At 43.2% G+C, this 14,751-nt stretch overlaps 2 protein-coding genes and 1 pseudogene across 8 annotated transcripts in view; 1 reads left to right on the forward strand and 2 right to left on the reverse strand.

Moving 5' to 3' along the window:
- LOC115635683 (zinc finger protein 239-like) overlaps positions 1-14,751 on the reverse strand; it is an 811,791-nt gene that overhangs the window by 568,487 nt on the left and 228,553 nt on the right. The gene's annotated exons all lie outside the window — the stretch shown is intronic.
- Positions 1-14,751, forward strand: part of LOC115635664 — a 1,110,108-nt pseudogene that overhangs the window by 306,165 nt on the left and 789,192 nt on the right.
- The window catches only part of LOC115635684 (zinc finger protein 239-like), an 861,693-nt gene that overhangs the window by 19,567 nt on the left and 827,375 nt on the right, over positions 1-14,751 (reverse strand). The window contains exons 1-2 of one of the 7 annotated variants that reach the window (XM_030534811.1): positions 9,005-9,044; positions 1,711-1,803 (exon numbers count right to left, since the gene is read on the reverse strand). The exons of 1 other annotated variant lie outside the window; for it this stretch is intronic. In XM_030534811.1, the coding sequence (XP_030390671.1) occupies positions 1,711-1,715 (5 nt within the window). In that variant the 5' untranslated portion in view covers positions 1,716-1,803; positions 9,005-9,044. Of the gene's footprint in view, positions 1-1,333; positions 1,446-1,533; positions 1,612-1,710; positions 1,804-1,890; positions 1,976-6,477; positions 6,594-6,683; positions 6,863-9,004; positions 9,045-14,751 lie in introns of those variants that run through there. 5 more of the 7 variants (XM_030534810.1, XM_030534809.1, XM_030534812.1 and 2 more) reach the window with 5 other exon arrangements.

Here is a 14,751-nt window from a genome sequence, read left to right on the forward strand (position 1 = left end):
TTCTCCATGACCCTCACTTTGACTTTATTATTGGTAAAAAAAATCATGTACATCTTGTTGTTTTAACAAAGTCTTTAAAGCTTTGTTAAAAATAGATGAGGAAAAGAGTTCTTAAATTTCTGAGGCACCCAACCTTGGCTGAAAAGAGCTTCATCATTATTTAAGGCTACCACTCCATTCTAGTTAGCCAAAATATCTATCAGTGATAACATTTATTTATGACTATCATTGAGTTTCAAGCTGGGAATCACAGTGATCAAATGAGCCTGCCATTATGCATCCACATCAGACACAACCATTTTATTTCTTTTAAACTTGATTCTTGCTGGCTTGTGCTGCATGTGAGTATCTTGGTCTACAAGCCAAGATGCAATCTGCTTTCTGCTCAGAGTTTTACCAAATTTATTAGCAGCCTGAAATATGGGGCGGGGGGGGGGGAAATCACACCTCCAAAATTCCCAACCTCCCTGGGAGAGAAATACATTTTCTTTTAAAAGCCTGTGACATTCTGGGTATGTGTCCCAGACCTGAGGAAGAGTTCTGTGTAGCTCAAAAGCTTGTCTCTCTCACCAACAGAAGTTGGCCCAATAATAGACATTACCTTACGTACCTTGCCTCTTTACCAAGCCCCTCTTTTCTGACTCCAAGACTTAAGTATATGTAATAAAACACTAACAAAAAATACAGAGCAAGGAATCATATTTTACATTAGATTCTTAAACATAGTTATATACATCAAGTGAAGCCACTATGCACAGCTGGTAACATCTTTCTATTTAAGATTAGTTTTGTAGCACTATAAACATCCATTGTGTTCTTGTTTCTGAAAGAAAAAATTTGTACATCTTCATCAATATTCAGTTATATTCTTTTTGACCCCTTAGGGAGAAGTTTTGTCATGCAAGAAGTTTTATAAGCTTTTTTTTAACAACTCTCTGACATATCGTCAGGACAGTTTTCACTGGCACCTTATTTCCAATGCCTGCCAGCAGTTACAATCTGCTGAAGCTTCTATCTCCCTTATCATTTTAACAACTTCAGTTACAGTTTGAGTGGTCAAATTAAGCTCCTTCAGTTTGTAGCCTGTGACCATAATTATATTTAAGAGCCATGCCATATTCAATTTAGAAGAAACGCATCTGACCTGATGAAACATTTCTGTACACCCTCAAAGGATACAATTATGGCTGTGTGAGTGGGTTCATCTATCACACAGGCTTCACAGTTTTCAAAGAGCAGACCTTTAAGTGGTGGTAATTGGCATTGCCTACAACAGCCCTAACAATATCAGTCATAACACCTTCTTTACAGCTCGGTTGGTCAGCCCCCTTACTTTGCTATAGGCTTTTTTTTTAAGTCTCTGTTTTGCAAAAGCAGCCTGTGCATATCAGATTTATTCTTCCAGAAGGCTGGTTCTCTTTATCCAACTAATCCACTAAAGATGTCTGTCAAAAGCAGAGGAAATAATAGGATTTTAATTCTTTGGTGCTGTAATTTACAAATTAAAAAGGTAAAAATTTTAATGTGTACTACCTAGATCATCCCCTCTTCTGTTTCTGAAATGTCATCATTCCTAGTGACCATGCTGTTGGGCACTGTCTGTCTCTCCATCTCATCTATGATCCCTGTTATTATGAACAAATATACACATGTATTTAAACCCTTATAATTTTGCATCAATTTCTTGTAAAATGCCATAAGGGGTCTTACCTCATCTTGCAATTCTGGCTCAGATTGCTCTGCTTCTGATGGCAACTCGCTACATACCCTAGCTGTAATCCTGTATGATTGCAGCTTAGTTATCTGTCAAAAACAACAAAAAGTATATTTTAAAAGGTACAACTGCAATTTTTTTTTCAGAAGTTGTGTAAAAACTTCCAGTTGTTTTACCATGATGATATTGCCATTTGACAAGCAATCATCAGTTACTGACTGACTGTTGGCCTTACCATCCTCCAACGATACCATGGACACCACCATGTATACAGGCTCTTCTTCCTCCCAAAAAGCATAAATATATTTAGCCTCTTATAATTTTGCAGAAATTTATCATAAAATAATACAGGCCATCTCACCTCAGACCTTAAATCTGCCTGCATCATAGTCAGGAACAAATGCCTCTGCATCCTATCTTGAAGTACTTTTACATCTTTTGCCTTATTTACAACAGGTGATGGCCCCATAGAGTCTCCCTGGTTCTTTGGTTCAATTTCTGGATAGAACGTGGGATTCAGTAGTGGTGATGCCTCTTCAGGGAAATAAGTGTAGGTAGGTTGTCTCTTCTGAACACATGCAGGTGCTCCCAGAGGCAATTTGAGCTTCTTGGCATCTGCAGGCGTCTTGTAATAGGCCATGATCGGAACCTACAGGTTCCCAGTTTAAATTCCCTTGCTTGGAGTTTTCCAAATGATCCAGTCCTCAGGAGGCCATTCCTGACTGGCTCAACAAAAGTGATTTAAATAGTGCAACGGAGAATAGCCATGCCCCACCATTATGGCCCATTATGATTGGTTCAGGGAAATGCATTCATTTTAATATTCTATGACACATGGAAATAATATCTTCTAATTGGCTCAGCCTTGAGCCTGGCTTGTCTGAGGCTGCTGTCCTGGAATTACTGGCATTTGATTAGTGACCACCCTTGGGGTGAGGTGCTTTTATCTTTCTTGCTTTTTTAAACACTCTCACACACTTTGTAATAATTGTCTTCATTTTCTCTCCCTGCCATTTGGTCAGAGAGTGGCATTTTCCTTTCCTGCTGTTTTACAACTCTCTGTTTTTGTCCACTTTATTTTCCTCTCTCCTTCTGCCTTTTTTCCCCTTTTCATGTAACTAACTCCCTCTCTCTCACATACACATTTTCTGAAAATCCACTTTATATTCTCTTGGTCTTTCTCTTCTCCCCTTTATTTCTGAATATTATCCCTCTCTGTTTTTCTACGTAACTAACTCTCACATTTCCACGTAACTAACTCTCTCTCTGAGATAATCTGCTTTATTTCATAAATTATTTAAAAATGACTTAATGCTTCCTTATGCTGCTGGCCTATTGAAATGAATTTAACAACAGTTTTAAATGTAAATATACAAAGAAACCCACAAAGTGCTATTTATACATTTAGTCCTGATGCATCTTCCCCCCACCCCCCCAAAAATGACCACCAGGTCAAAAGTGTACATGTCCAAAAATGAGTCTGGGCTGACACATAAAGCAAAAAGGGGGCATGGAAGCTCTCAAAAGTTGTATGATGAGTAAAGGTATAGATTTTAAACTACTTAGCTTCCCTGCGCTCAGGTTAAATGTAAACCAGCCTGAATAAGTTGACTGGCAGAAATGAGTGGTTGGTTTGGGGTTTTTGTTGATTGATTTTTTGATATCTCCTGGGCTCAAGGAAACAGGACACTGTAAAATAAATAAGACTGCAGTAAAGGTCCCAGAGTTCACTGTCAAATTCTCCTCCCAACTGGAACAGCCCTCAGTCCCAGAACTTTGACTATCTGCTGAGGTCAAAAGGAGTACCATTGTCTTGCATTAAATCTACTGGCTCTGTGGATATGGTGAAAGCGGTGGATGTGATATACCTTGACTTTAGCAAAGCTTTTGATACCATCTCCCACAGTATTTTAATTTGCTGTCAAGAAAAGTATGGATTGGATAAATGGACTAGAAGGTGGATAGAAAGCTGGTTAGATCATCGGGCTCAGCGGATAGTGATCAATGGCTCAATATCTAATTGGCAGTTGGTATTAAGCGGAGTGCCCCCAGGGTCAGTCCTGGAGCCACTTTTGTTCAACATCTTTATTAATGATCTGCATGATGGGATTAATTGCACCCTCAGCAAATTTGCAGATGACACTAAACTGGGGGGAGAGACAGATAATGCTAGAGGGCAGAGATACGGTCCAAAGTGACCTAGACAAATTGGAGGACTGGGCCAAAAGAAGTCTGATGAGGTTCAACAAGGACAAGTGCAGAGTCCTGCACTTAGGAATGAAGAATCCCATGCACCGCTAAAGGCTGGGAACTGACTGGTTAAACAGCAGTTCTGCAGAAAAGGACCTGGGAATTACAGTGGATGAGAAGCTGGATAGGAGTCAGCAGTGTGCCGTTATTGCCAAAGCCAACAGCATACTGGGCTGCAGGGCCACGTGGGATGGGGGGGGGCAAGTGGGGCAATTTGCCCCAAGCCCCAGGTTCCATAGTGGCCCTGTGAGCCCTGGTCCGGGTCTTCAGTGGCATTTCGGCAGCAGGGGCGCCCTTAAGTGCTGCCGAAGACACAGAGTGACTGAAGGGCCCCCTGCCGCTGAAATGCTGCTGAAGACCCGGACCGCCGCCAGTGAATACAAGAGCGGCAGCTCCTCACTTTGCCCCAAGCCCCCTGAATCCTCTGGGTGGCCCTGCTGGGCTGTATTAGCAGGAGCATTGCCAGCAGATTGAGGGAAGTGATTATTCCCCTCTATTCAGCACTCGGGAGGCCACTCTTGGAGTATTGCATTCAGCTTTGCCCCCCCCCCCGCCCCCACTACAGAAGGGATGCAGGCAAATTGGAGAGAGTCCAGCGTAGGGCAACAAAAATGATTATGTGACTGGGGCACATGACTTAGGAGGAGAGGCTAAGGGAACTAGGGCTATTTAGTCTGCAGAAGAGAAGAATGAGGTGGGATTTGATAGCATCTTTCAAATATCTGAAGGGGGGGGGTTCCAAACAGGATGGAGCTAGGCTGTTCTCAGTGGTGGCAGATGACAGAACAAGAAGCAATGGTCTCAAGTTGCAGTGGGGGAGGTCTAAGTTGGATATTAGGAAACACTATTTCACTAGGAGGGTGGTGAAGCACTGGAATGGGTTACCTAGGGAGGCGGTGGAGTCTCCATCCTTAAGAGTTTTTTAAGGCCCGGCTTGACAAAGCCTTGGCTGGGATGATTTAAGTGGTGTTGGTCCTGCTTTAAGCAGGGGATTGGACTATATGACTTCCTGAGGTCTCTTCCAACCCTAATATTCTATGATTCTATGAAATCCCTCTCAAAGGCAATTTTTGCTAAATATACCATATAATATGGACAACCTGAAGAATTCAAATTTAACGCCGAAGAATTATGATTTTAAAAAAAATACATTTGGGATTCTTTTATTTATCTTTTTGATGCTGAGGCTTTATGGGGCACTAGCTTTATATTTTCAAGCTCTTTTTCCCTCCACAACCATGAAGGTTAGAATCTATTATTATTATTATTAATTATTATTATTATTATTATTATTGTGATTCAAAAACAGTCTCAACGCTTTCAGAATAAAAAGAACAAATATTGCTGCACTCAAGATAAAATCATTGAAGATGGTAACAATGAGTGTATGTATTTGACTACCTCCTAGGCACACCGATACCAATGAAAACACTCACATTCCATAAAATTAAGGACTTGTTTACTCCCCCCAGGAATTTGTTTGCAAGCGGAGACTGCAACCATTGATTGGCTGTGACCTCTCCCAAAGAATGCATATGTCTAAAATATTTATACATTGCTTTAACAATTAATACCATTTTGCACTTCCAATTATATAGTTCTCGCCTATTTTTAGTTAAAAAATAGACCACATTTCTGTAACTAATTCTTCCATCCTGCTAACGTTGAAACACATGCTGTCATACTTCACTAGCTACATCAATGATCATTTATCTCCTAAAAAATTTAAATTTCTAATTGAATGTTCTATTTTCATAGCAGGGTTGCCTCAAGCCAAGTTTTCCCAGGGTCATCCTTTTCTGAAGTAGCTTTCCTGGGAAATCTGTAGGGGTGCTTAATACACACTGTCAGCTATTCAGGTTTAAGGACTCAGGATCATCCTTGATGGGCTGATTTTTTTTTTGTATCTCATAAGTGGCAGCCACTTTCACAGCCATTTCCTCTCCACTAAATATTTTTGTTCTGATACATTTCAGTGACATCCTTCATGCTGACATTTACCTTTTTGTTCTTTTAAATTTATTTTTTAAAAAAAAAAAGGTTCTTTGGAAATGAATATTCTATTACTCTTTTGCATTGGTCTCAGAAATTCCTCATGCCAATTCTGTATCATAGTATTTAAGGAGATGTGCCTGCAACGATTCTAACCAATGAGGTTTATAGGATACAGACAAGGTGGGCCTGGTAATATCTTTTATTGGATCAACTTCTGTTCATCCAATAAAAGATATTAGAGAGACAAGGTGGGTGACCTAATATCCTGGGACCAACACGGCTACAAACACACTGCATACAGCTTTACATTAGCACATTCCCACAACATGGAGCTCTGGCTATTAACCTTTTTTCTAAGGTTATTGTTAATAATATTACCGCCCACTTTTCCCTCAACCCCACACAGCTCCCCACCCAGATGCTGCCCCTTCTCACAGCCCCCTCCACCCTCCAGATACACTGGTTTTGTTTATTTGGGGTGAAGGAGGGTCAGTTTGAAATTTTGGTGCAGCTCTTACTTCTCCGTCCCTGGGGCGTTCACTCTCTCGGAGCTGGCTCGGCTCCTGCAGACGCGCAGGGAATCAGAGCCGGGTGGGCAGCAGCTCTAGGACTCGCAGACCTCCACCACCCCCGCCCGGGAGCTGAGCTGGGGCGAGGAGGGGTCGTTGGTGCAGAGTCACTTTCCTGCCCGGCCCCAGCCCTTCCCCCGGGTCTCGCCCCTCACCTGCAGGCTCCGGCTCAGGAGCTGGTGTCGGCAGAGCCCGGGGCTGCCTCCAGCCCCCGGAGAGAGTCTCCCCGGCTAGGCACAGAGGGGCGCTAGGGAAAGGCTCTCCCCGCACACACCCCGCTGGGGAGAAGCAGCAGATTAATCCTGGGGTCACAATGGAGCCTAGAGGCAGCCACCAACAGCGTCTGACCCAGGAAGCTCAACCCACAATCTGCTGAGAAGCAGTAACAGCTGCTGAAGCCTCAGCCATTAACCACCAGACTCTGCTTCCTGCAAAGAAAGGGATTTAAAGAATGGGGGTGGGGTGTTGGAGGGGAGGAGTGAGCACAGACATTGTGGGCAGGGGAGGGAGAGGGGTAGACACAGGTAAAATAAAGCACAGGGCGAAGCAGCTGGGGTTAAAAAAGGGGGAAGATGTGTCAAAGGTGCTGTGTATGTACCCCAATTCTTAGACAAGGCTAGATAGAAATGAGGTACTAAGCTGCTGAAGGAGACTGGAGTCCGTGAAATATTTTAAACTCACTCAAAGATCATGGAGTTTTTAATCACATATATTCTGGTGTTTAAAAGAATTCCATGTCAGTTTGTGAACATGTAACATGCAGAAGCAGACAACCTCAGAGCAGTTCCCTACTTTGGCTTATCTGCTGTTCTGATTGCCTGAACTGGGTTCCCCCTTTCCTGTAATCTACTGCAAATGTGGTTTTCACTCCTTTTAATTATTTATTTAAAATATATACTTATTACTCATATTGCTTTTAATACTCCATCATTTACCTTAGTTTACTTTTATCGAATCATAGAATAACAGGGTTGGAAGGGACCTCAGGAGGTCATCTAGTTCAACCCCCTGCTCAAAGCAGGACCAATTCCCAAATAAATCATCCCAGGCAGGGCTTTGTGAAGCCTGACCTATAAACCTCTAAGGAAGGAGATTTCACCACCTTCCTAGGTAACCCATTCCAGTGCTTCACCACCCTCCTAGTGAAAAAGTTTTTCCTAACATCCAACCTAAACCTCCCCCACTGCAACTTTAGACCATTATTACCTTCTTCTGTCTTCTGCCACCACTGAGAACTGTCTAGATCCATCCTCTTCGGAACCTCATTTCAGGTATTTGAAAGCAGCTATCCAATCCCCCCCCCCTTCTTTTCTGCAGACTAAATAATCCCAGTTCTCTCAGCCTCTCCTCAAAAATCATGTGCTCCAGCCCCCTGATCATTTTTGTTGACCCCCACGGACTCCTTCCAATTTTTCCACATCCTTCTTGTAGCATGGGGCCCAAAACTGGACACAGTACTCCAGATGAGACATCACCAATGTTGAATAGAGGGGAATGATCACAGTCCTCGATCTGCTGGCAATGCTCCTACTTATACGGCCCAAAATGCCATTAGCCTTCTTGGCAACAAGAGCACACTGTTCACTCATATCCGGTTTCTTGTCCACTATATCCCCTAAGTCCTTTTCTGCACAACTGCTGCCTAGCCACTCAGTCCCTAGTCTGTAGCAGTGCATGGGATTCTTCCGTCCTAAGTGCAGGACTCTGCACTTGTCCTTGCTGAACCTCATTAGATTTCTTTTCGCCCAATCCTCTAATTTTTCTATGTCCCTCTGTATCCTTTTCCTACCGTTCAGTGTATCTACCACTCCTCCCAGTTTAGCGTCATCTGCAAACCTACTGAGGGTGCAATCCATGCCATTCTCCAGATCATTAATGCAGATATTGAACAAAACCGGCCCCAGGACCAACCTCAGGGGCACTCCGCTTGATACCGGCTGCTAACTAGACATGGAATCCTTGATCACTACCTGCTGAGCCCGATGATCTAGCCAATTTTCTATCCACCTTATAGTCCATTCATCCAGCCCATACTTCTTTAATTTGCTGGCAAGAATACTGTGGGAGACCATATCAAAAACTTTGCTAAAGTCAAGGAATAACATGTCCACTGCTTTCCCCTCATCCACAGAGCCAGTTATCTCATCATAGAAGGCAATTAGGTTAATCAGGCATGATTTGCCCTTGGTAAATCCATGCTGACTGTTCCTGATCACTTTCTTCTCTTTGAAATGCTTCAAAATTGATTCTTTGAGGACCCGCTCCAAGATTTTTCCAGGCACTGAGGTGAGGCTAACTGGCCTGTAGTTCCCTGAATCCTCCTCCTTCCCTTTTTTAAAGATGGGCACTACATTAGCCTTTTTCCAGTCATCCAGGATCTCACCTGATCCCCATAAGTTTTCAAAGATAATGGCCAATGGTTCTGCAAAATTCTTTAGCACCCTCTGACCCAGTACAGCCATTCCTATGTTCTTACCCTCGGATGCAGCGCATCCAGACCCATGGATTTGTGCTCATTCAGCTTTTCTTAATAGACCTGAACCACTTCTTTCTCCACAGAGGGCTGATCACTTCTTTCCCACACTGTGCTGTCCAGTGCAGTAGTCTGGGAGCTGACCTTGTTCATGAAGACAGAGACAAAAAAAGCATTGAATACATTAGCTTTTTCCACATCCTCTGTCACTGGGTTGCCTCCCCCATTCAAGAAGGGGCCCACACTTTCCTTGACCACCTTCTTGTTGCTAACATTCCTGTAAAAACCTCTCTTGTTACTCTTAACATCCCTTGCTAGCTGCAATTCCAATTGTGATTTGGCCTTCCTGATTTCACTCTTGCATGCCTGAGCAGTATTTTTATACTCCTGCCTGCATGTTGTGCAGATGGATGTCATTTTGCTACCTTGCTTTTTATAGTGTTGATGCTTGAGGCAAAGCTGGAGTACCTCTCCAGGCACAAGCCTGGGCAGATGATATGGAGGCCCAGAGTTGCCCATGCATCAGGACATTGGTGTCACTGGTAAAATCCAGAGGAGAGGAAGAACCAACACATCTTGTACCCAATCCACTGCAGGAGTTGCCAGAAAGACATTAAGATGTTAGTACCTGACTACCTTTGGGGCTCAGCTCCAGATTTTCTGTCTGAGTTTACTATCATATCCTTACATTTTCCCGAATTCACCCACAAAGTAGTGGGGCTTTTCTGTCATGGGTTGCTCCCTTAGCCTTATGCTTTCCTTGGCTACCAACAAAGAAGTGGGTTTGATGAGCCACAGGTAGTACTGTCTACTCTCATTACAGTAGCAGGCATGGCCTGACCTGAAAAAACTGATATTTAGAATCTTTTACAAGTAACTTATTTTGGCCTGACAGAATTTCAATAGATAAAGAACTCGAAAAATAAAGATAAATAAATAAATAAAAATAAAGAACTCAATAATAGTGGGGGATTTCAATTATCCCCATATTGACTGGGTACATGTCAGGACGAAATGCAGAAACAAAATTTCTCAATACTTTAAATGACTGTTTCTTGGAGCAGCTGGTACAGGAACCCATAAGGAAAGAGGTAACTCTCGATTTAGTCCTGAGTGGAGCATGGAATCTGGTCCAAGAGGTACCTATAACAGGACCGCTTGGAAATAGTGACCATAATACAACAACATTTAACATTCCTGTGGTGGGAAGAACACCTCAACAGTCCAACATGGAGGCATTTAATTTCAGAAAGGGGAACTATGCAAAAATGAGGGGGTTAGTTAAACAGAAATTAAAAAGTACAGTGACTAGAGTAAGCTGCATGGACACTTTTCAAATACACCATAATAGATGTCCAATTTAAATGTATACCCCAAATTAAAAAACACAGTAAAAACTAAAGAAGAGCCACTGTGGCTTAACAACCATGTAAAAGAAGCAGTGAGAGATAAAAAGACTTCTTTAAAAAGTGGAAGTTGAATCCTAGTGAGGTAAACAGAAAGGAGCATAAACACTGCCAAATTAAGTGTAAAAATGTAATAAGAAAAGCCAAAATGGAATCTGAAGAACAGCTAGCCAAAAACTCCAAAGGTAATAACAAAATGTTTTTTAAGTACATCAGAAGCAGGAAGCTTGCTAAAAAGCCAGTGGGGCCCCTGAACGACTGAGATACAAAAGGAGCACTTAAAGATGATAAAGTCATTGCCGAGAAACTAAATGAATTCTTTGCTTTAGTCTTCATGGCTGAGGAAGTTAGGGAGATTCCCAAACCTGAGCCATCTTTTGTAAGTGACAAATCTGAGGAATTGTCACAGACAGAAGTGTCACTAGAGGAGGCTTTGGAATTAATTGATGAACTTAACAGTAACAAGTCACCGGGACCAGATGGCATTCACCCAAAAGTTCTGAAAGAACTCAATGTGAAATTGAGGAACTATTAACTATGGTTTGTAACCTGTCCTTTAAATCAGCTTCTGTACCCAGTGACTCGAAGATAGCTAATGTAACGCCAATATTTAAAAAAGGCTCTAGAGGTGATCCTGTCAGTACCGGGCAAATTAGTTGAAACAATAGTAAAGAATAAAATTGTCAGACACACAGAAGAACAAATTGTTGGGCAAAAGTCAACATGGTTTCTGTAAAAGGAAATCGTGTCTTACTAATCTATTAGAGTTCTTTGAAGGGGTCAACAAAAATGTGGACAAGAGGGATCCAGTAGACATAGTGTATTTAGATTTCCAGAAAGCCTTTGATAAGGTCCCTCACCAAAAACGCTTATGTAAATTAAGTTGTCATGGGATAAGAGGGAAGGTCTTTTCATGGATTGAGAACTGGTTAAAAGACAGGGAACTAAGGGTAGAAATTAATGGTAAATTATCAGAATGGAGAGGGGTAACTAGTGGTGTTCCCCCAGGGTCAGTCCTAGGACCAATCCTGTTCAACTTATTCATAAATGATCTGGAGAAAGGGGTAAAAAGTGAGGTGGCAAAGTTTGCAGATGATACTAAACTGCTCAAGATAGTTAAGACCAAAGCTGACTGTGAAGAACTTCAAAACAGATCTCACAAAACTAAGTGAGATCTATACATACAATATGAAGGGGGCTAATTTAGCTACAACTAATCAGGAAAGAGATCTTGGAGTCATCGTGGAGAGTTCTCTGAAGACGTCCACACATTGTGCAGCGGCAGTCAAAAAAGGAAACAGGATTTTAGGGATCATTAAAAAAGGGATAGAGAATAAGACTGAGAATATATTATTGCCCTTATATAAATCCATGGTGCACACACATCTTGAATACTGCATACTGATGTGGTCTCCTCATTTCAAAAAAGATATACTGGCATTAGAAAAGGTTCAGAGAAGGGCAACTAAAATGAATGGGTCCCATATGAGGACAGATCAAAAAGGCTAGGACTTTTCAACTTGGAAAAGAAGAGACTAAGGGGGGATATGACAGAGATATATAAAATCATGAGTGGTGTGGAGAAAGTGAATAAGCAAAAAAGTTATTTACTTATTCTCATAATACAAGAACTAGAGACCAACAAATGAAATTAATGGGCAGCAGGTTTAAAACAAATAAAAGGAAGTTCTTCACACAGTGCACAGTCACCCCGTGGAACTCCATCCTTGAGGAGGTTGTGAAGGCTAGGACTATAATAATGTTTAAAAGAGAACTGGATAAATTTATGGAGGCTAAGTCGATTAATAGCTATTAGCCAGGATGAGTAAGGAATGGTGTCCCTAGCCTCTGTTTGTCAGAGGGTGGAGATGGATGGCAGGAGAGAGATCACTGATCATTACCTGTTAAGTTCACTCCCTCTGGGGCACCTGGCATTGGCCACTGTCAGCAGACAGGATACTGGGCTGGATGGACCTTTGGTCTGACCCAGTACGGCCGTTCTTATGTTCTTAAGGTCTAAGGTTCACATTCCAGCTCATATGGCTCCTTCTGGCTCCCTGGCACTGGGCAGACCATCTCCTTACTACTGTCCAAGTTGCCTGTGTACAGCTTCATAAACCATGGGAGCAAGGGGTAGGCTGGGTCCCCAAGGATAACTATTGGCATTTCAACATCCCCAACAGTAATTTTCTGGTCTGGGAAGAAAGTCCCTTCTTGCAGCTTTTCGAACAGTCCAGAGTTCCGAAAGATGCGAGCGTCATGCACCTTTCCCAGCCATCCCCCATTGACGTCGGTGAAACGGCACTTGTGATCCACCAGTGCTTGCACCACTATTGAGAAGTACTCCTTGTGGTTTACGTACTGTTTGGCAAGGTGGTCCGGTGCCAAGATAGGGATATGCATTCCATCTATCGCCCCACCACATCTAGGGAACCCCATTGCAGCAAAAGCATCCACTATGACCTGCACATTTCCAAGAATCACTACCTTTGTTAGCACAAGGTTATTGATGGCCTTGGCTACTTGGATCACAGCAGCCCCCACAGAAGATTTGCTCACTCCAAATTGATTCCCAACTGACCGGTAGCAGTCAGGCATTTCAAGCTTCCACAGGGCTATCGCTACTTGCTTCTCAACTGTCAGGGCAGGTCTCATCTTGGTATTCCTGTGCTTCAGAGTGGGGGAAAGCAACTCACAAAGTTCCAGGAAAGTGGTCTTACACATGCAAAAGTTTCACAGCCACCAGGAATCATCCCATACCTGCAACGCTATGTGGTCCCACCAGCTGTGCTTGTTTGCCAGGTCCAGAATCACTGTTCCACTGTATCAACATGCCCCAATGCCACCACAATATCCCAATTGCCAGATCCCATGCTTTCAGGAACATCTGTGTCCGTGTCTTCCTCACAATCATCCTCATGCTGGCGGCTCCTAGCCAGGCTCTGCACATGCTGCAGGATAATGCGCGAGGTGTTTACAATGCTCACAAAAGCAGTGCGCAGCTGAGCGGTCTCCATGCTTGATGTGCTATGGCGTCTGCACAGATACCCCAGGAAAAGAGACGAAAAATGATTGTTTGCTGTTGCTTTCAAGGAGGGAGGAGAGACTGACAACAAGTACCCAAAACCACCTGCAACAATGTTTTTGCCCCATCAGGCATTGGGAGCTTAACCCAGAATTCCAGTGGGCACTGGGGACTGCGGGATAGCTACCCACAGTGCACCACTCCGTGAGTGGATGCTAGCCAGGGTATTGAGGACGCACTCAGCCGGCCTACTGCGCTTAGTGGGGACACACACGATCGACTGTATAAAATCGCTTTCTAAAGATCGACCTCTATAAAATCGACTTCATTTCATAGTGTAGACATGCCCTGAGAGTTGCAAAGCCTAAATTTTAGGACTTAGAAAGTCATGGGAACAACACTGGGATCCTCAAAGCTTGAGTTAGGCACCTATGCAATGAATGGGGAGAGATAGGCAACGTAGAAAGTGATTCACAAAAGCCAGCAAGTGGGACGCTCTGTAAGCTAGCCCATAGGAGATGCTAATGAGAGGGGTATATGCTGACCTCTCAGAAATGTGTGCCTCTCTCTGCTTCCAGTACACAAACAAGGGAAATTAGATGCCCCTCTGCTCGTGGGGCACCCCATCTACTAAGCATGTTCAGAGGCTGGCTAACTCCACAAAACTTTTCCCCAGTGGTGAGCTTACACTGTTGAAGTTCTCCCTCCACCTGAGGGGGAAACAGATTTGAACAGGGATCTGTCCTCTTTCAAGTGAGTACCTAAGCCATTGAGTTGTGGGGTAGTTTGATGTGGGGTTCCCTTAGTCTCTCCTACTGAAGAAGTTCCACGGTGTATAAATACTTAAAGAGCCACAGAGTAAGTGGGAATCACTAGTGTCTAGTGATCTCTCTGTGTGCAATTCACTAACTGGGAAAATTACATGCTCCTCTCCTGATGGCCCTGGCCTGGTAAGAGTTAAGTTTAGGGTTAGGGTTAGGGGTGGAGGTTGACAGCTCGCGACCCACCATGTAATTACCTCATGACCCCGAGGGGTCCTGACCCCCAGTTTGAGAACCTGTCTTAGTCTGTGGAAAATCACAGGCACAAAATGGAGTCCAGGTCACATGAGAAAGTCAAATGCCCTTGCATGGTTTGATGACTCATAGGATGGCCATTAGGCATATTCTAACTAAAACATCCACAGAAAGGCCATCTGGTGGGATGAGCTTACGTCCCCCACACTAGTGTTTTCTGTGGAGTTAAGCAGCCTCTGTATTCTCACAGTATTCTTGCCAGCAAGTATGAATTGGATGAATGAGAGTATAAGGTGAATAGAA

Source organism: Gopherus evgoodei, chromosome 15 (genome assembly GCF_007399415.2).
Source record: "Gopherus evgoodei ecotype Sinaloan lineage chromosome 15, rGopEvg1_v1.p, whole genome shotgun sequence".
Classification (NCBI taxonomy): Eukaryota; Metazoa; Chordata; order Testudines; family Testudinidae; genus Gopherus; species Gopherus evgoodei.